At 39.3% G+C, this 21,558-nt stretch overlaps 2 protein-coding genes and 1 long non-coding RNA gene across 23 annotated transcripts in view; 2 read left to right on the forward strand and 1 right to left on the reverse strand.

The window, feature by feature from the left end:
- The window catches only part of COL4A3 (collagen type IV alpha 3 chain), a 120,652-nt gene extending 113,843 nt beyond the window's left edge, over nt 1-6,809 (forward strand). For 2 of the 3 annotated variants that reach the window (XM_070422269.1, XM_070422271.1), the window contains exons 49-53: nt 1,231-1,408; nt 1,536-1,650; nt 3,109-3,281; nt 3,928-4,059; nt 5,701-6,808. In XM_070422269.1, coding sequence (XP_070278370.1) covers nt 1,231-1,408; nt 1,536-1,650; nt 3,109-3,281; nt 3,928-4,012 — 551 coding nt within the window. In that variant the 3' untranslated portion in view covers nt 4,013-4,059; nt 5,701-6,808. Of the gene's footprint in view, nt 1-1,230; nt 1,409-1,535; nt 1,651-3,108; nt 3,282-3,927; nt 4,060-5,650 lie in introns of all 3 variants that reach the window. The other variant, XM_070422270.1, reaches the window with a different exon arrangement.
- LOC139015069 (uncharacterized) lies at nt 438-9,969 on the reverse strand. The gene is made up of 3 exons (XR_011472401.1): nt 9,900-9,969; nt 9,353-9,390; nt 438-718 (listed from the first exon to the last, which is right to left on the reverse strand). It is a non-coding gene; the product is annotated as an uncharacterized lncRNA (long non-coding RNA).
- A 154-nt stretch (nt 9,970-10,123) lies between these two features.
- Nucleotides 10,124-21,558, forward strand: part of MFF (mitochondrial fission factor) — a 29,902-nt gene continuing 18,467 nt past the window's right edge. For 16 of the 19 annotated variants that reach the window (XM_070422273.1, XM_070422275.1, XM_070422280.1 and 13 more), the window contains exons 1-6: nt 10,124-10,212; nt 13,450-13,560; nt 14,312-14,489; nt 15,378-15,598; nt 17,839-18,008; nt 20,747-20,835. In XM_070422273.1, the coding sequence (XP_070278374.1) occupies nt 14,452-14,489; nt 15,378-15,598; nt 17,839-18,008; nt 20,747-20,835 (518 nt within the window). In that variant the 5' untranslated portion in view covers nt 10,124-10,212; nt 13,450-13,560; nt 14,312-14,451. The remainder of the gene's footprint in view (nt 10,213-13,449; nt 13,561-14,311; nt 14,490-15,377; nt 15,599-17,838; nt 18,009-20,746; nt 20,836-21,558) is intronic. The other 3 variants (XM_070422274.1, XM_070422277.1, XM_070422279.1) reach the window with 3 other exon arrangements.

Consider the following 21,558-nt stretch of genomic DNA (forward strand, 5'->3'; position numbering starts at 1 on the left):
TTCACATATGACCTAGGTGCTTTTCAATCTGCTCCTCTGTGCCAGGACTCAGAAAGAGCACAACCTGGGTTTCCCTTTGGCTCTCCCAGATGTAAACCCTGCTAGTTTTCAAAGCCAGATGTTACAGGGGCTCCTCTTCCTAGTTTAGGTCTCCCAGGCTAGGGCTTGGACCGCTAGCTCTTTGGGGAAGATATCTGTGGTTGTGATATCCCTCCCACTGTGAGTCACTGAATGGGGAGTGGAGGATAGGGTAGGTCCTGAGTAGACTTAGTCTCCACCTCTCCTATGCATTTCAATCTGGCTTTTAAAAAATATCAGTAGTTATAGAAAATCTGTTCTGCTAGTTTTCAGGTTGTTCTCAGAGATAGCTGTTCTATATGCAGTTGTTGTTTTGGTGTTAATGAGAGGAGGTGAACTCAGGAACTTCTGTCATCTTTTTTTTTTTAATATATTTTTATTGATTTCAGAGAGGAAGGGAGAGGGAGAGAGAGATAGAAACATCAATGATGAGAAAGAATCATTGATCGGCTGCCTCCTGCATGCCACCTACTAGGGATCAAGCCTGCAACCCAGGCATGTGCCCAGACCAGAAATTGAACCACGATTTCTTCTGGTTCATAGGTTGACTCTCTACCCTGAGCCACACCTGCTGAGTGCTACTCCGTCATCTTGAACTCGAAGCCAGGAGCCTTGCTCTTAAATGCCAATATAGCTTGTCCTGTTCAACAAAAACAATTTTCACTTAAATCACTTTTTTAATATTAAAAGCAATATCTTTTCTAAAGCTTTATTTGGCTATTAGCTATTATATACATATCAAGAACTAGGAATACTTTGAAGCAAAAACTAATCTCTACCAGTCCTCAAATTCTAGACTGATTAGAAAGAGCCACAGGAAGTATTATGGAAGGAGAAAGAGGATTTGTTTACCCACTGAATCTTTAATTTCTATCATTTTTAAAACTTATATAACATTTTGTTATATAACTCATGTTATAGCTTTTTTAAAAAAGTATTTATTGCTTAATGTATTACATACCTGGTAAGTCTCCTTTCCCCCCCCATTTACCTCTCCCCAGCCGCTCCTACCCCTCAGCAGTTATAATTCTTTAGTGTTGTCTTTCTTCAGTTTTTGCCATAGATTATGTTTTAATTCGTCTCTACCTAGTAACAATATTCAAAATAGTTTTAATGTTACTGAAAGTGATACCTAGTCTGATGTTTTATTAGGAACTCTTGGAAGCTGCCTACAGCGATTTACCACAATGCCATTCCTATTCTGTAACATCAATGATGTATGTAATTTCGCATCTCGAAATGATTATTCATACTGGCTGTCAACACCAGCTCCGATGCCAATGGACATGGCTCCAATTACTGGCAGGGCCCTGCAGCCTTATATTAGCAGGTAAAAATTCAATCCTTTAGTTTTGTGATGAAACCAGGTAAATTACTCCATTTGTAATCACACTATAGATAGCACATCACAGTGCAAAAACTGGTGATGCCACCACATTCTTTGTTTCATGTTACAGATGCACTGTCTGTGAAGGTCCTGCGATTGCCATAGCCATTCACAGCCAAACCACAGATATTCCCGCATGTCCCCATGACTGGATTTCTCTCTGGACAGGATTTTCTTTCATTATGGTAAGGAAAAAGGGACAGCAAATTCACAGTAAAAACTGCCTATGAAATCCTAAATGCCCCCAAAATGTGACTGTCATCAATTCATATGTCATGAACATTTGCTTGTAAATCTGAAAATATACTCTCTTTTTAAAAAACCAATAAGTTGTTTTTTTGGTAAAAAAAAAAAAAAAAAATGGAGCATTTGAAAAAACTTCTCAGGAGATTACCCACAAATTCTAAATAAGACATTTAGGTGAACAGTAACTACAATATTGGTAATAAAATGTCTATTTTTAAAAATGTAGTACATATTTTATATACATACTCCATAATCCTTATGAAAATTCTGCAAGACAGTTTCTATCATCTACAGATTTACATTAAAAAAAAAGGAATAATTTCCCCAAGGTCCCACAATAAGTAAGTAGTAAAACTAGGATTTGCACCTAAATCTGTCTGCCCCAAAATCTTTATGCCTTATACTGTTTCCTTTGGTATTCATATGAAGATGGGAACTAAGAGAAATCACCTTTTAAAGAAAAATTCCCCTGATATAAGTGCTAAATGAAGAAATCTATGAACTGATCATCTGTGAGTCTGACTGCTGTACACTGTAGTTAGTGGTTATTCATATTCTGTAGAGCATCTGGTTATTCATATTCTGTACAGCATCATTTATAATACACTATTTCCCCTTCTTTACTCACAAATGTCCATTGTTTCAAACATCAGCACCTACCATATGCCATGAATGGTCTAGATCAGTGATGGCGAACCTATGACACGCGTGTCAGAGGTGACACGCGAACTCATTGTTTTGGTTGATTTTTCTTTGTTAAATGGCATTTAAATATATAAAATAAATATCAAAAATATAAGTCTTTGTTTTACTATGGTTGCAAATATCAAAAAATTTCTATATGTGACACGGCACCAGAGTTTTTCAAAATGCTGACACGCCGAGCTCAAAAGGTTCGCCATCACTGGTCTAGGTCCTAAAGATACCTGCAGTAAGCCAGAGTTCCTGCTCTCATGGAGCTTCTATCCTAGTGGAGAAGGTCGACAATAAACAAGAAGACACAATAACAACAGTAATGAGCACAGCGGTAAATGGTATTCTGAAGGACATAAGGCAAGACAAAGAGAGAGAATGTGAGAGGAGAGACATCAAAGAAAGCCTCTGGAAATTATATTTAAACAGACCTCTGAATGACAAGGAAGAACCAGTCACACCTGGGGAAAAAGAGCATTCTAGGCAAAAGAAAGTTTTTGCTTTCTTTTTGATGACTATAGTTCAACATGGAATACTAGCAAATCTGAGCAAAGAAGCGTAAGAAGCTAAATTCATGCTTTTTTTTCTTGTCTTCTATTACAATTACATATGTAGCAATAAAAGACAAGATGCCATGTATGTATGGCACTAAACATTTCAACACCATGCACAGAATTCTTATTCTGCTATTTTCATTGTGATAGTTCACCAGCGCAGGTTCTGAGGGCTCTGGGCAAGCACTGGCGTCCCCGGGGTCCTGCCTGGAAGAATTCCGAGCCAGTCCATTCATAGAATGTCATGGAAGAGGAACATGCAACTACTACTCAAATTCCTACAGTTTCTGGTTGGCTTCATTAAACCCAAAAAGAATGTTCAGGTAATTATTCAAAATCAAATTTAATCTAATGACGCAACTGCAGAACTATAAAAAGGTTGCCTATGTTAGCGTGTGATTACCTGTGTGTTGATGTACTCATATTTTTAAAAGTTCGCATACCAATGAAATCCTGTTTAGCTTGGCACTTCTAGTTTATAAGAAGCAACGGGTAGCCGTGGTTTTGTACTACAGGGCCAACAAAGGCATCACTAGATGTATTTAACCCTCTGTACACCATAAGCGTCTATGGCATAAAAAGATGTGGGGATGGTTTCTGTTTTGGACGCGTGGAAGTTAACTGGTTAATATTTAGATATAGATTGATAGTAAATTACTGAATAAAACCATTAAATGATCTGCTAATTTTAATTTATTGTATCGGATGAGTTTTAAGACAGGCTATTTAAAAAGTAGGTGTAGTTTTCATTATAAAAAGATGATCTGTATGTTTCCTCTGTGCTACCAAAATACAACTAAAATCATAAAATGTCTACATGTATATATACATTTTCAGAAATATACCTTCTATAATAAAGTCTAGGTGAGATATAATATGCATTGATAAAACTCAAACCCAACAAGCATTTCCTTCTTATCTACAAATTGATGATATTTGTCTTTTCTTTTCTTTCTTATTTATTTTCAGAAAACCTATTCCATCAACTGTGAAAGCTGGGGAGTTAGAAAAGATCATAAGTCGCTGTCGGGTGTGCATGAAGAAAAGACAATGAAGAAATCAATGAAAATAGAACTGTTATTTTTCATCTTCAATAATCAAGTAATGATGCATTTATTGGTTATTTAAGTATTTAAATGCATTTAAGTTTTTTTTTCTCTCTAACCAAACAATATCGCTCTAGGATGGCTTGGTACAAAGTTTCTATTCGTTTCTCCACACAACAAAGCACTTACTTTAAGTTAGCTCTGTGATCCTGGTCTCTACATCTGTGTTTCAAAGTTCCCTATGGTAAGGCAGCAGAGCTTTCACAAAATATCACTGAAATTGTGTTCCATTTGTATCCAATGCACTATCTAAATGGTGACTGTATAAAGTTTGATGTGACAAGTGAAGAGCTATTATGTCCACTAAATTCCCAAGATTTGCCCCCTTCTATTCCAGTCTTCGAGACTCAGGGAGGCTCTATCAGTTTTAGATTGCCCCACCTACTTCCTAAGACTTTCAGATGCTAAGTAGAGGAGATGGGGGTGAGTGGATTATGAGGCTTCACTGATGGAACTGGACTTTCAGATCTGTTAATTAACCTCAGGCTTGAGGGAACCAGAATTAAACTGAGGTGCATAGATTTCCTAGGGCTCTTTTAAATATCCCCAGCACTAAGGCCAAAAGGGGGGTTCCTTGAATGGAGTCGCAATAGCTGTGGAAACACTGTATGGTTTTGTTTTATATTTTTAAAGTCTTTTTGTTTGTCCATTGAATTTTGTTTGTCCATTGTAGCAATATTGCCTGTTTGTGTTCCAAGTAGGTACAATTTTTAACTTTAGTGACTTAATAGAATATTTTTTACACACATACTCTAAAATGTGTCTAAATTTTGACTTTTACCAGCACAACCACAAAAATAACAAGAAAACTACTTAGATTTGTACTTTATGCCCATTCCTATAAATGTTAGTGCATATAATTGAGTAGTTCAGTAATCCATGAAAAAACTTAAGGTATTAGTTGGATTATCAGGCTCAGAAGATTTTCCCTTTGCTTTAAATATTCCATTTAATTTGGATATTTTGAGATTCCTTTGTTACTTCTCTAATTCTTCTTTGGTAAAAACATGTTTTTTAATATTACATATTCTTTCAAACTATATTGAGAAAGCCCACTGTGTAAAAATATTAATGTACAAATTGTACAGCTTGGCAGCTGTGTCATAAAACTTGCTTTTCAGTGTGCTGATACATTCCCAGTGTTACTTAATTCAACTTAATAAGCATTTTATCCAGTGCCAAGCCATACTCAGGCACTGTGCTAAATTACAGAAACACTAATAAGGGAAAATTATATATATATATTTGTTTTATTCCTAATATCCCAGAAAAGGTAATTTACTGTTTCTGTTAGGAATCCTACATATCTGAGTTGTTTTTCCCCCTTTCTTTACTTCTGTCCTAATATTTCATGATAATTCAGCAGACCTCAAAAAAGGTTCAAAAATAAGATCTATGCCCAGGGAGAACCCAGGGCTTCTGGCTTTTCCTAGGTATCACAGAAGCCAAGGTCTGGACAATATAAAGAAAACAAAGATCTGCAAGACATTAAAAACCATTTATACTTGATGGTAGCACTATTTGATGAGTCTCAGAAGTCAGGCAACCTAAGAAAAAGCTCTGAATATGTTTCTTGACCCACCTAGGTGGAGTTGGTGCTGATATTTAAATTCTGGTTTTGTTGCTTCAATCTCAGTTGCTTTGGAAGTGAAGATGTGGCCCCAGAGGACAGCACAGACTGTGACCACGGTCCGCATCCTCCACTGCTCACATGACTGCTGTCAAGCCATTTTTACACTTAAATGAAGAAGCACTTTCTATACTCAGATTACTTATTTAGACTCACCTAATATTAAGACTTTTTGCTCTAAAAATATCTTACTGTCCAAATTGCACTATACTGGCATGGAGGGCTAACGGATCTCCACAAACCCTCCACAGACCAGGAGTTCTTGAAGTGTGGTCCCTGGACCAGCAGCATGTGGAAACTTGTTACAAATGCAAATTCTAGGGCCAACCCAGACCTACAGAATTAGAAACTCAGGGGTAAGTCCCAGAAATCTGTTTTAACAAGTCCTCTCGGTGATTTCCAATGCACCCTAAAGATTGAAAAAAAACAAACAAAACTGTTCTGGGCAAACACCCCCAAAAAAACAACAATTGTACAGGCAGTTACCAAGTAGAGCTGGCTACAATTGTTCTACCTGTCCCTCTCTTTCAAGTTCAAACTCACAAATGAACTTACGGTTACCTAATGTTACTAATAAGAAAAAGCCCTAGATTGGTGCTAATGCCAAATACCTGGCCTGCGCTTGTCCCCCAGCCTCCATCTTCTCTTGCCCTCTCATCAGTGTTTAACTTCTGAGGAAGACAAGTAATGCTAAATTCCAATGAAGCCATACTAAGCTGCTCAATCATACTTCTAAGACTGAGCATTGAAACACAGCTCATGTGCATTACTTTCTAGAGTAGTAGCTTTATAATCCGAGGAGTTTTTAAAGTTATGAAGATTTAACTTTGCAGATAAAATGTAAAATAACTTGTTTCTTTTAAATTTGGGGCTTCGCCTTTGGAATTTCACAGTTTGCTCAGAGGTCTCTCGTTTTGCAAGGTAAATGTTATTAAATAACTTATTTATAAAAAGAATTACAATAATACTAAATTTGAGTTTATTGCTAATTTAACTTAAAGATTTTTCTATGCATCAAATGTAACTTACTGCTTCAAAACTTAATTTAATATTCACTCTATAACCAAATGAAATATATTTAAAATATATTGAATATTTTATATCTTGACAATATTATAATATTGTAATGTACTAATATTTCTGTAATTATAGCAAAAATATAATTTTATTGTACTGTCTAATAATAAAATTTAAAATTATATCTGGTCTTATTTTTTCCAAGTGAAAATACATTTTTTTTATTTTAAAAATGTATGCTCACTGTCAAAACAATAGACAATACAGAAGTTAACACACTGTGGACACATTTTCATATCTATAAACAAGAACTAATCATTATTTGCATGGATTTACTATGTAAGTCAATGAGTCCCCAATTGATGGACACTTCAATAAGTTTTATTATGGACATGTTGTACATATTTCATGTCACAATTTGTAAAACTCGGTTCTTTATGGATCCAATATCTAGGACGAATTCGAGAAAGAAAAAGATTGAAGAGGGGGAGTCCAGTTACAAGGGTAATGTATCAGTAGTCTAGCAATGGAACAAAGTACAGAGCAAGTGGACAGTTGACATTGAAGTGAGAGACTTTAAAGACAGGGGACTTAGGAGACAGTGAAAGGTGACTTCGGAATTTTGAACCTTGGTGACTGAAATTAACTGAAAAAGGAAAATTCAGGAGAACATTATCTGGATTGAGATGAGGAAGAAATTTGAGTTTGAAATCCTTTTGGGACCAAAGCTCCAAAGGGACACCTGGGCTAGAACTAGTGCAACCAGATGAGACTAAATAAATGTAACCTATTTCGATTTTTATGCCACCTTTTCCCACAAAAGATTTGAGGCAATGTGGTCGAAAGTCTGTGATAAACTGAACTGTAAATAGGAATGGCCACATGAATGAAGTCCCAGAATGAAGCTCTTGTCACAAAACACAAGGCGGCCGAGTTTCCAGGTAAGGGAGAGAAATGTGCCTTTTTTTTGGGTGTTTTTTGTTTTTGAGATTCTACCAACAGTGTTAGATGCTTTCACATATCATACTCAGTCTTGTTAACAGAATTAAACGATTCAGGAAGATTAAGGGTGACCAGGATTAAAGGAGAAGACTTTGGATTGGTAATTGAATTACATAAGGAATGTCCTGAGTTTATTTGAGCCAAACATATGTCGGGGAGCAAGATCTCAAATGCTCTGGAAAATAGCAGTTTGCAGCTTCTTTTATGCATTTGAAATGAAGGAGGGAACTAAGGAGAATGACATGGATGTGGGATTGGACTACAGGATCGTTAAAAAGATCCCCTGCTTTCTTGACGGTGGTTTCCCTGATTTCAAAGGTGTGTTAACCTAGATGCACAGAAACCATGCACAGGCCTGGCTTAAGACGAGGACAAACCTCTTGCTGAAAGTTATGTGCCTGGGGCATCACTACTCACCATGACCTGCCCTGTTAGGAACGTATGATCAGACAATCCTGTGAGGTTACTTTCCATAGAATCCTTTTTTTTTTTTCAACCACAGTCTTCATTTAAAAGTTCATTTTCTTGGGGGGTAGGGGACAGGAGTAAAAAGCAAACTGCAATTAATTAAAAGGTGAAAGGGCAGTGATGGAAGCAGCAGGGCCCTCCTTCCTAAAGGTTTTGGTCATAGATGGCTCATCCACCTTGGTCTCTTTCTGCCTCCAAAAAACATTGGTTTGGAAAGTTCAATCAGTCCTAAAGTAAATCTCTTAAAGAGGAATGCCTTGCCATTGCTATGAAGGGGCCCAAGAATGCCATTCTCAGAGGGCCTCCCACATTATTTTGCACAATGGTAACATCTCTGGAATATCTTTAATTCTGGGGAAGTGCAGACTCAAGTAGGTCTTTGTTCGGCTCAAGTCCAGGCATACAAAGTATTCCTCCATTTGGCGTCAGTCCGTCCCAATGTTGGTGGACAAGGTACTGGTTTTTCCCGCGGAAGGAAAGATGGTTAGATCCAGAGGGAGGTCTCTGAAGCTTAACAAAGACTCACTACAATGAAACCTAAGTCCTCCGGGATTCTCGTCTTGACAGATTAGGGGAGCCCGTCAAACCAGGGTCACTGTCAGGGAAGGCGTCTGAGAGTTCAGGAACCTAAACAGTCATCAACGTTAAAGTGTTTAAGAATCACCTGCAGGATGGTGAGTAACAGGAGAAAGTGGGTGGAGGTAGGGAAGGGTAAAGGGGGGGTCAAACATATGGTGACGGAAGACTGGGCACACGATGCAATATACAGACGATGGATTATAGAACTGAACACTTAAAACCTATATAATGTTATTAGCCAAGGTCACCCCAAATAAATTTAATTTTTAAAAAGTCACTTGCACATCTTTCACTGCTGATGGGAATGCAGACTGGTGCAGCCACTGTGGAAAACAGTATGGCGTTTCCTCAAAAATTTAAAAATGGAACTGCCATTTGACCCAGCAATCCCACTGCTAGGAATATATCCCAAGAAACTAGAAACACCAATCACAAAGGATATATGCACCCCTATGTTCATAGCAGCACAATTTACCATAGCCAAGATTTGGAAACAGCCTAAATGCCCATCAGCAGATGAATGGATTAGAAAACTGTGGTACATCTACACAATGGAATACTATGCTGCTGTAAAAAAAGAAGGAATTCTTACCATTTGGAACAGCATGGATGGTCCTGGAGAGCATTATGCTAAGTGAAATAAGCCAGTCAGTGAAAGAAAAATACCACATGATCTCACTCATTTATGGATAATAAAGAACATTATAACCTGATGAACGAAAACACAGATACAGAGGCAGAGAAGCATTGAACAGACTGTCAAATTACAGTGGGAAGGCTGGGGAGGGTTGGGCGCGCGGGGGCGGGGGGAAGAGATCAACTGGAGGACTTGTATGCATGTATATAAGCATAACCAATGGACACAAGACACTGGGGGGGGGGAGGAGGGCATGTGCAGGGGGTGGGGGGAGTAGGCGAGGCCGGGGGAAGGTCAATGGGGGGGAAAAAAGGAGACCTATGTACTATCTGTAATACTTTAAACAATAAAATAAAAAATTTTTTAAAAGTCACTTGCAGAACTAACGACATCGGCAGATTCCCTGAAGAAGTAGTTGTTTAACCGTCTGCCGAAAGTTTCCTTGTGGACATGGGGCTCTCAGAGATGGCGAACTCTATGTAAACGAGAACGAAACACCTACCGTGAGAAGTCGTTCCCTGCGGTTGGTGCACGGCCCGCGCCAGAAACGCGCCCCCGACGGGATCCCGGAGTCATGGCCCCGCCCGCGGGCGCCGGCGCGTCACGTGACCGCGGCGCCGCCTGCGCTACGGGTCCCGGGAGGGGCCAGCCCCGGCCGTTCTCGCGTCTCTGCCGGCCCGCTGCGGGCCGCTCCGGCCGGTGTTTTGCCCGGGCGCCTCCGTGCGCTCGGCCAACGGCCTCCGAGAGCGCCCACCTAAGCCCCCGGGAGCCGGCGGGCGGCGGCCCTCGCCGGGGACCCTCCAGCCGGCCCAGGGGTGAGTACTGACGTCTTCCGGACCCGGGACCTGCAGCCCGGCGCCGAGACCGGGGTTCTCCGGCTCCCTGGGGGACCCGCGTCGCCCCGGTGCGCCCCTGGTGCCTCCCCGGCCCGAGTCCCGCCCCCCGCCCCCCGGGCTTCTCGCCCTCAACCCCGACCTTTCCGCCTTCTCAGGCCTGGCCTCCCCATCTGGGCCTGCGGGGAAACTGCCCTGCACACGTTTGGGGCAACCTCTTCACCCTTTCTAGGTCGCCGTCTCATGGTCGAAACATTTGGACTTTTTTTTCCGTCTAGAAAATAGCTTGGGGGTGCCGGGGGGGAGAGGAGGGGAGACACTAGGGATGTCCTGAGCTTGAACACGGCGCTTTGCTGGGCGTCTTCCCTCTCTCCGGGTCCGGGCCTTGGCATCTCTAAGTATGTGACCTTGAACCGGACACCTGCCGTCTTGAAAAGTAGTTTTTGTTGTTTTTCTTTTGACTTGGTGGGAAGTGCGTGTTGGAAAAGAAAGGCCTTGTTGAAAGCCGGGTCCGGCGCGAGCGGCCCAGCGGGCCCAGCCTGTGAGCATCCTTGTTCGCAGGTGCACCTGCTGCCTGAGCTGCTCCTGCGACCGATTCCCTCCCGGGAGCGGGGGGCGGGGGGCAGAGCCGACCTGCCCTGTTAGGAACGTATGATCAGACAATCCTGTGAGGTTACTCGTCCCCCGGGTCTGCGGGACGAGTCCTGTCCTACAGCCTCAGAGCCAGGCGCCTCCTCTCCCGGGAGGAGGAGGCTCTCAGAAGCGGAGGTGCCTTTTAATTGCAGAAGATAAGAAAGGCCCGGGGCCCTTGTTCTTTGTTCCCAAATATAGAACCAGTTGTTTCCAGGCCTCCCATCCGTGGAGAAATTTTAACTGCAGTTCAAATGTTAACTTGTGTTTTCTCTCCCTAAATGAAAAGCATTTGCTTCTGTGTCAGTGTCGTTAGCTAATGAGATCCCAGAGCAAAATCCCTTAGGAAAATGGGTTTTGGAAAGAATTAGAACCATTTAGTTGTACTTAGGAGTTTTTCCCCCATGTAGTTAAATGGGGGGGGGGGGGGGGGGGGGGGGGGGGCGGGACAGCTTCTATCTTTTTGGTTTCAAACGCTTGTGAATTGGTTTTGCTGTTCTTTCCAACAGGAAATTGTGTGTTCTATTCCTTCCTGTGCGATAGGGCTGCCTCATTTTAGGATCTACGAAGTTTGGCTGTACTCTCCTCCCTTCTGGTGTTCAAAGTTGTTTTCTGTGGATTCAAAACCATATTTTAAAACTCGATCATTTATATGTTTCGAAGTTTTCACTGATTTTTATTAAGCTAAAGTTAATTTTGGATTGCTACACCCTGACTTTCTAATAAACACATCCTTTTAAGGATAGTTGCTTGGAGAGAGAACTGAAACAGGTGGCCTAGATTAAAACCTTGAACTAGGTCCACACAATGGGTGATAAAGAACCGGACTTTTTTTTTTTTTGTAATTAGACAATTATATAAATCTGTGCAACCCTGATCAGTTTAACCCAATTTGTTTCTGTCACTCCCTATGCTTTCTCTCTGGGTCCCAGTGTTTTGACATAGAAAATAAGAAAGTCAAGCATGAACCATTATGCGCCAAAATTGGGATACTTTCCATGAGTGGGACGTGACTGACTTGACTCTAGGTGGTGTCTGATTGAGGGTTTTTATAATAGTTTTTGTTGTGTGTATTTAAACTGTGGTTTAAGGTACTGATGTAAAATTTCCTTTTAAAAAGTTGGGTTAAAGAAAAGATTAGTGTAAGAGTAAATGTGCTGTGTGAATATGGGTAAAACCATGAAGTTGGCAAATTACTGATATTTGGGAATCACTGGGCTTAGAAAGTAGAGCTCTAAGATCATCTGTGATTCTGAGAGAAATTTTGTGTCCTTAGTTTTATAACAGGATGTCAGTACTGGTTACCTAGTAGATTCTAAGGGAGAAAACTTCAAGAATTAATATCTTAACTCCAAATGAGAAGTTTCTTTATTGTCAAAATATATTACCAAAAATGTCATAGTCTAATGAGGGAAAGTAAAAAATTAGATTTTGATTTATTTTACATAAGCAGAATCCTAGTAATTGGGACAGTTCAGCATTAAATCTTTGTAGAAAAGTTTCATTTACTCCTTAAGTAACTCCGATTGGCTATAGGAGTAATTTGGCTTTTTCCCGAAGTTGTCTTTTTCATGTCCACCTTTATGATCTAAGTCTGTAATACTTGGCCAACTCAGATTCTCGTAAGATGAGCTGTTGCTATAGAATAGAATGTCCAGTGGAAAGTTAATAAGACTGAAATGCAGTAAATGGAGTATAGAGAATAGCACATTTCAGGGAGATAATGTTCTACAATTTGTGAGTCTTGTTTATTATTGTATAACTTCAATTTTTAATGTCCCAAGACTATAATCCTCTTGAGATACATCTTTTTAGTGTTATTTCTAAATAAAAGCATTTATTGTGCTTCTGATCCACACAAGTATAGGATGAGTATCTCATCTAGAATGATGCACAAAAATTGATTGTAGAGATTGTCTGTGGGGACCTGAGTGGTGATACAGGACAGGATCTGTGAACACTTTATTTTCTCTGTATTTTCTTATATGCTTTGTACCGTATGCACATATTATTGGTTTAAATTAAATACTGAATAATTGTTATGTATGGAATTAAATACTAAGTAAAATTTAGCCATTACATTTGTTACTTCCTAATATATATGTGTATGTATGTATATATACACTTACATGTATATATATGTATTAAGATTTTTTTAACTTATATATGTTTTTCATCTGCTACATTTTTCTAAATTCAAATCAGAAGTAATGAGTCTATTATTTTATCTTGCTTACCTAATGAATGGCAGTAGGACTCTGTCTGGTGGCTCAGTTGGCCAGAGCATCATCCTGTTTACCAAAAGGAGGCGGGTTGCATTCCTGGTCAGGGCATGTTCAGGAGGCAGTGAATCCATGTCTGTCTGTCTCCCTCCCTCTTTCTTCCACTGCTCGCTCTCCCCCCCTTCATCTCTCTAAAAATCAATAAATTTTGGTTGTAAGCTTTTTCAGTGTTTCTTTATTTTGTGGCGTTTTTTAAATATAAGGTTGTGCATCTTTGATGACTTTTATCATTTGGAGAATTTCCAGAAATGAATTCCTAATGTGGTATCATCTAGTTTTTCAATTAGCTCCTGTTTTTCTCCCCCAGGGACAAAAGGGGCTCTACATCCAGCACGTGCACACTGAAGCAAGTTAAAGGATTACTATGAAGCACAGAAGCAGATAGTGCCAAATAGCAAGTAGTGGTTGGTACACTTTTGTGAGTAAAGATTTTCTCTCTTAGCTCTCTTTTCTTAGCCTTTAAAACATCTGCATGCCAGATCCTTCAAATTCATACATTTGGGTAAAGAATAAAAAAGCAAGTTCGCAGTCGTAATTAACCAGCTGAGCAACCTCTAAGAACTCTCCTAAACGTCTCAGTGAGGTGGAGTTTAAGGTGTGTAATGCATCTCTGACATGGAGCTTAAGAAATATCCCAGCTCTGACTTGCACTTATACTGTCCTTAATATCTTATTGCCCTTGATTAATGTTTTTGCTGAAAATTTACTATGATTTCATTTCCAAAGTTAATTTTTTTGAAAGAAAACACTACTTATACATCAAATATTAAAGCTTCTTGAAATACATTTACTTCTGCCTTTTACATTCTCTTTGTGGTTTCTTCATTAGTCAATAAAATGAAGAGGATTCTTCTTCAAAATGTAATGAGTAGAGTTGTACAGCAAAGTGTTTTTGTTTTTTTTCCTAATCTGACTTCTCATTTGTATATACATTGGATTAGCTTTTCTTTATCCTGTTGGCAAAATCATAAAATAGTAACTGTACTTTACATGATTTTTGAGCTATATAGAATAACTTTTTTTAGGAGGGATTTGAAAATTTGTTCCTCAGATCAAGCCCCAAACCTCTTGAAATCCAAAAATTATTTTAAGTAGATATTTCTTTTATTCATAGTTTTCTTAGGAAATGAATTATTGAAATACTGATTTTTATTCTTTCTTTTTTACAGCTGGAAAAGCAGTGTCCGTGTTGTTATGTACACCTCCAAAAAAATTCAGATCTGTAGGGGAATTGTTGTGTAAAGTAAACTGAACTACAGGGTAGCAGTATTTTAATAGCTATTATAGACGTGTATTAACTATATTAAAAATGAGTAAAAGAAAAACCTGTGACCCACCAATAGGAAGGTCAGTGACATTTTATTCAGTTGAGCTGGTATTAATAGGCTTGAGCGATAGTGGCCTGAAAGCTAATTGCCATAGGCTAACCATGCTCTTTTACATTTTTATCAGCATTTTGTATTTTGGGGCAACTTTCTTTCTACTGCATTTCCCTGGAGCATGGATCCTGCTTTAATTCAGGTTTCTCAATGCATCTGTACCATCTTTCCCCTTAAAGGCATGTCATGCTTTAAAATAATATACATGTAAATGTGATGTTAAATACAAATTAATATGAAACTTTGAATCCCTCAAAATGAATGTATACACTAAGGATTTATTAATGCATATGCTATCTTGGTATTCATTGCATCTCAGTCATCAGATATACATTCAGCAAGAGGAGTTTTAATTTGTATTTTGTGATTTTCAAGGGATTGTATCTTTTTTAGTACGTTTAGAATTAATCTTATTAGCCTTATAAATCTGATTTTCATCTTTTTTTTTCCATGCATGACAGCAATTTCAAATTTCCTTTTTGCAAAGTCCCAGCAGCTTTTCCTCCAGTAATTGATTAAGAAATTTTAATTTTAAGTTTTCTTTCAGGCATTTTTGAGTCATAAGCAGCATGCATATCTATACAGCGTTCGTTATGTTGTGATTATACAATAATTTTTTAAATTTGCTCCCAAACAATAGTTTCAAGATGCAGTTTCAACTGATAAGGGAGAGAAGGCATTAAGTTAAAGAAAACATTTTCTTCACTTTTTATTTTTCTTTTGTATGTATTCAGTACTCAGAAATGAGAAGTCCCTTTTTGCTCTTTCAATAAGGTATTGTCATCTAACTTCACAATGCAGAGAAAACTAACATTTTCACACTCATCACACTGTCTTTAATTTTTTTTGCCCACAGAGTGAGTGGGGTAGCATTTCCTTCTCCCACTGCTGCCGAGATGGCGGAAATTAGTCGAATTCAATATGAAATGGAATACACCGAAGGTATTAGTCAGCGAATGAGGGTCCCAGAAAAATTAAAGGTAGCACCACCAAATGCTGACCTGGAACAAGAATTCCAAGAAGGAGTTCCAAATGCCAGTGTGATTATGCAGGTTCCAGAGAGGATTGTCGTAGCAGGTACTTTACATTTGGGTATTAAGTGCCTGGCATATCTTTGTTTTATATATTTTTAGCAAAGTTTATGGTTTTTCAAAACATTGGGGCTAGAAAGTGCAACTTACAATTTTTTCAAAAATTTTATTTATTACAATAGTGTAAAATTTCAAGCAATGTTTTTAATCAACTAATTATTGAGGTGTAATACATAATTTATATCCTATATAATAAAGAGGTAATATGCAAATTGACCATCACTCCAACACACAAGATGGCAGCCCCCATGTGGACACAAAATGGTGGGGGGGGGCATTTGTGGGCGATCAGGCCAGCAGGGGAGGGCATTTGTGGGCGATCAGGCCAGCAGGGGAGGGCATTTGTGGGCGATCAGGCCTTCAGGGGAGGGCAGTTGCGGGTGACCAGGCCGGCAGTAGAGGGCAGTTAGGGGCAATCGGGCCGGCAGGGGCGCAGTTAGGCGTCGATCAGGCTGGCAGGGAAGTGGTTAGGGGGTGATCAGGCTGGCAAGCGGAAGCGGTTAGGGGCAATCAGGCAGGCAGTCAGGTGAGTGGTTAGGAGCCAGCAGTCCTGGATTGTGAGAGGGATGTCCCAGATTGGAGAGGGTGCAGGCTGGGCTGAAGGGCACACACACACACCTGCGCCGCCACCCCCCCCACCCCCCCCGCTGCACAAATTTCATGCACCTTGCCTCTAGTATATATATATATAATGTGTATAATTTTTAAGTGAACAGCTTGATGAGTTTTTTAAAAATATACTTTTATTGATTTCAGAGAGGAAAGGAGAGGGAGAGAAAGATATATCAATGATGAGAGAATCATTGATTGGCTGCCTCCTGCATGCCCCCCACTGGGGATCGAGCCCGCAACCTGGGCATGTACCCTTGACCGGAATCGAACCCAGGACTCTTCAGTCTGCAGGCCGACACTCTAGCCACTGAGCCAAACCAGCTAGGGCACAGCTTGATGAGTTTTAAGAAATGTATACACCCATGTACCTCTACCACTGTCCAGTTAGAGAACATTTTCATTATCCCAGAAGGTCCCCTTGTGGCCCATCTTATTTCATTTTTATCCTTCAATTTTAGGCAACCGTAATCTCTGTAATCAGAAACTATTTGTCTTTCCTAGAGTTTCATATAAATGGAATTATACACTGTATACTCTTGGGTCTGGCTTTTTTTGCTGAGTGTTATGTTTTTGAGATTCTTTCCTGTTGTTGCTTATATCTTGTTCATTTCATTTTATTCTGAATAATTATAACTCAGTAGAGTTATTATTCCTACACAATTCCATTGTGTAGATATACCATGATTGGTTTATCCATTCACCTGTTAAGGAACATTGGGTTTTTCTTTTTTTTAAGTTGGGGGGCTATTGGGAATAAAGCTGCTATGAATATCTACACTAATAAAAGACAAAGATGCTAATTGACCATACCTTCGCTACGCTCACCAGTCAATCAGAAGAGTATGCAAATTAATCCAACAAAGATGGCCGTTAAATTTGCATGCTGCAAGCAGATCCCACTGTGCCGCCCGCCCAGGGCAGGTGGCAGCGAGATCCCAAGCCAATGCCCGCCCCAGCGCAGGATCGGGGCCTGCTGTGTGTGAGGCAGGGCGGGTTGGGTGGGCAGCAGCGAGATTCCCCAGCTGCCGCCCACCCCAGCGCGGGATCTGGGCCTGCCGTGTGCGGGGCCGGGCGGCAGCATGATCCCGAGCCACCGCCTGACCCATCGGGGATCCAGGCCTGTCATCTGCAACTCGGGGAGACGGGGCAGGCACCGCAGAATCGGGCGTGCCATCTGCCACCAGGGGAGCGGGCCTAAGCCAGCAGGTGGTTATCTCCTGAGGGGTCCCAGACTGTGAGAGGGAACAGGTTGGGCTGAGGGACCGCCCCCTGCCAGTGCACAAATTTTTGTGCACCGGGCTTCTAGTTCATGTATAAATCTTTGTTAGGACATGTGTTTTTACATCTCTAGGTGTGGAATTGCTAGATCATATTATAAGTTATGTTTAACTTTATAAAAAGCTTTCAAGCTATTTTTGAAATTGGCTGTACTCTATTATATTCCCATCTGTAATGTATGTGAGTTTCAGTTGCTCCACATCCTTGTCAGCATGTTGTATTGTCAGTCTTTTTCATTTTGGCCATTCTAGTGGGTATGTAGTGGCAAATACAGTTTAGTAAAAGTACTACCTTTTTAAAACCTCCCTCCTCACCTTTTTATATTTTTACTCCCAGGAAACAATGAAGACATTCCATTTTCAAGGCCAGGAGATCTTGACCTCATTCAGTCAACTTCTTTAAAACCTCTGGCACTAAAAACACCACCACGTGTACTTACACTAAGTGAAAGACCACTAGATTTTCTGGATTTAGAAAGACCTCCTTCAACTCCCCAAAATGAAGAAGTAAGTAGAGTTTTAACATCAACTGAATTTGAAATAATAGAGAAAAAAGCAAAAGCTAAAGAGGAGTTAAGAGGCTATAAATCATATCATTAGCAACATTTAATGAAAGCCTTCTGCCTGGACCATTGATTACTATAAATTCTGGTTTGTAGGTATCCCAAATAAGATATTCTGCTATTTCGTTGTTTTTAATTTAAATTATGTCTCAGGAAAAAGCAGAGTTTGGGGAAATCATGAACCTAGGCATTACACCTTCAGTAATACAGAAAAAGTTGGGAAATTAAGCATAGAAAAAGACTAATGCATCACTTTGTTACAAAAGCAGTCTGGCATACAGAGCAAAGGAAGCTCCCTTTTTTGTTGTTACCACCTATTCTCCCTGCTTGCTGAAAAGTTTCTACTGAGTTAATTACTGTGCCATGTAACATTAATAGCCATGTTGACCTATAGATGGCAGTATGGACTCATAAGGTGTTAGTAGCCATATTCAGATCTTGCCTCTGCCATTGATTCAGGGCCAGTTTTGTAAAACTTCTTTTCTGTGATGATTTCTGTAGTTGCAACTTTTTCATTATAGCTTCTGACATTGTGCTATGAGGCTAGTAGGAGACAATGTGAAACATCTTTTTATTGATAATGGAACTACCTGTCTTTCTTCTTTCATATAGTCCTTTCCAAGGAGGATAAAGGACCTATATAACACAGGAAAGTGGTGTTTCCTAGTACTAGGTAATGGTCTTAAGTTGGAAGTTTCTGTTGCGGTTATAGAGAAAATATACTTGTAGGTGCAATTGTGGACATTCTAGATATTTGCTTGGTGAAAAGCACTAAATTTGAGTGTTCACATGATGGAAAAGGCACTAAGATATTTGCAGAATTGTATTTATTTAAGAAATATTTCTTTGAATTTTATTGTAAGACACTACATTGTGAGACATAGTTCCTGCATAGTGGTATGAATGAGGGAAAGATGCACACACACACAAAGATTCTTTAATAGTAAGGAATAATGAAAGTTATGAAGATCATTACATAAGACAAAAGACAACCACAGCATGCTCCCAGTTGGAGGCCCAGTTTCCGGCTCCCCAAAGTTCCCACCAGAAATTACAGCCATGAATAGTATCTTGGAGTAAGGATTCTGCCAGGAGAGAAACCCTCCCTTTAATATTCTTCTAGTTATATTTTTCTTTTGATCTTCCTGCTCCCACTGTTTTAGACACTTATGCAGAAACTTCCAACTTAAGACCATTACCTAGTACTAGGAAACACCACTTCCCCGTGTTACATAGGTCCTTTATCCTCCTTGGAAAGGACTATATGAAAGATGAAAGACAGGTAGTTTTTTGAAAGTGGATTGAAATAAAAGGGCAGTAAGGCCTTGTGTGCTGGTATCATAGATGACTCATTCAGATGCTATTCAGTATCAAGTGAAATCCCTGAATCATTTATTCCGTAGTAGTCATTTTACAGCATACGCTAAGGTTTCTCAACCTCAGCACTATTGACATTTTGGACTGGATAATTACTTCTTTGTTGTAGTGAAGGTTGTCCTTTTGTAACAGCATTGCTGATCGCTACTTACTAGATGCCAGTAGCGTCCTTCAAGTCATGAAAAGCAAAAAGGTCTCTAATCGCCAAAAGGTGGAAACAACCCAAATGTCCATCAGCTGATGAATAGATAAGCAAAACATGGTATATCCATATAGTGGAATATTATTTGGCCATAATAAGGAATAAAGTACTTATAGCTGCTACAACGTGGATGACCATCGAAAACATGCTGAGACAAGCCAGACAGAAAAGGCCTTATGTTGTATGATTCCACTTACATGAAATATCCAGAATAGGCAATTCCCACATACAGAAAGCAGATTAGTGGTTTTAAGGGGGTCGGGGGAGAGGGAAATTGGAGTAACTGCTTAATGATAATGATTATAAGGGGACCATGAAACAGTGGCAGCTGCATTGCTTATTTTGCTCATGGATTTTGTGAGTAAAGAATTTGCATCAGGTATAATAAGGAAAACCTGTTTCTGTTCTACAATATGTGGAACTAAGGCAGGGAGTCTCATAGACTGGGGATGATTTGGCTGCTTGAGGCTGCAATCATCTGAGGTTTATGCACGTCAGTTAATAATAGCTGGTGTCTGGGATCTCAGCTAGGCTACACATAGCCTTTTCATGTGACGACTTATGCTTCCTCACATCATGGTGCCATTGTTGCAAACATGAACAAAAGGCAGAAACTTACTATGGCTTATGACCCCGCATCAGAAGCCACATTGCATCCATCTTTCTAATTTCAAGGAAGTAGACGTAGATCCCATCCCTAATGAAAAGAAGTCGATACATTTGTAAGAAGAGCATGTGGGATGGGAGATTGTGGCTATTTCTGGAATGCCAAAGGCTTTAAGCTAGGAAGACTATTTTTTTAGTCTACTTTTCAGATATCCAAACATATCTGAATTTGTTTAAACCCCAGAAGCCAGAAACACTTATTTATAATAGAAATACAAATTTTCTATAATATATGTGCCTTTAAAGCTGTTGAGAATTGTTCTTAAATAATATCTCTATCTAAATTACACATGCCTAGCAGCAATTCTTGGTTATTTATCTATTTTATTTTTTTGTTAATTTTGTGAGTAGTCTTGATTAAGGTTCTTTTGATGCTAAGCAGCTACTAGGCTACTAAGAATATTTCCTATTCCCTTACCTTTCTCTGTGCCTAACAGGTCCGTGCAGTTGGCCGACTAAAAAGAGAGCGCTCTATGAGTGAAAATGCTGTTCGCCAAAATGGACAGCTGGTCAGAACTGATTCCATGTGAGTACAACCACTAAGTACTGTATCTCCTTTTTAAGTTTTCTCTATAGATGTTGTCTGTCTCATCTTTTTCTAAATAATTTACATTTTTTAATTCTCAAATATTTTTTCAAAAAAGAAAAGGAGGAAGAAGTATGTGTTTTACCCTAAGAAACAATTTATTTCTAATAGCATTTAAAATCTGTTTTGCATTTGCATTACTTTTACGTAATTGCAATACCTTTAATAGCCTTAAAAACCTGACCATTTGTTAGTTGTGAACATTTTTCGACAGCGTTATCTTTTATGTATATGATAGTCTTAGCAAAGAATGAATTGGCTATATGGGGACTCTTCTATAAAGTATACTTAAGAAAAACTGATAAATGTGAAGTGCTCAGTTCTGTGCATCCTTCAAAACTATTTATGTAGCATGTAGGTTAAAAAATAAATAAAAGGTAAACACTTTATATAAGGAAAGTCTTTATTTCCAAGTTACTCAATTTTTGTCATAAGATTGTGAATTAACCTTTTCTAGCTCTGCTTCTAATGAGCTGTACTAAACACCGTATCATAGACGAGTGGATTTTTTTTTCCTTTCCAGTATTATTTTTATGCCTACTGAGTTATTGAATTACTAGATTCCTTTTATTTTCCAAAAATGCAAGTATATTGCTTAAAGGACTATTTGTTTAAAACTCTTTCTCATTTGGCTAAATTATCACACCCTGATCTTAAAGCTCC

The sequence above is a fragment of the Myotis yumanensis genome, unplaced genomic scaffold (assembly GCF_028538775.1).
Source record: "Myotis yumanensis isolate MYYU_CA2020_CCGP unplaced genomic scaffold, mMyoYum1.0.hap1 SCAF_8, whole genome shotgun sequence".
Classification (NCBI taxonomy): Eukaryota; Metazoa; Chordata; class Mammalia; order Chiroptera; family Vespertilionidae; genus Myotis; species Myotis yumanensis.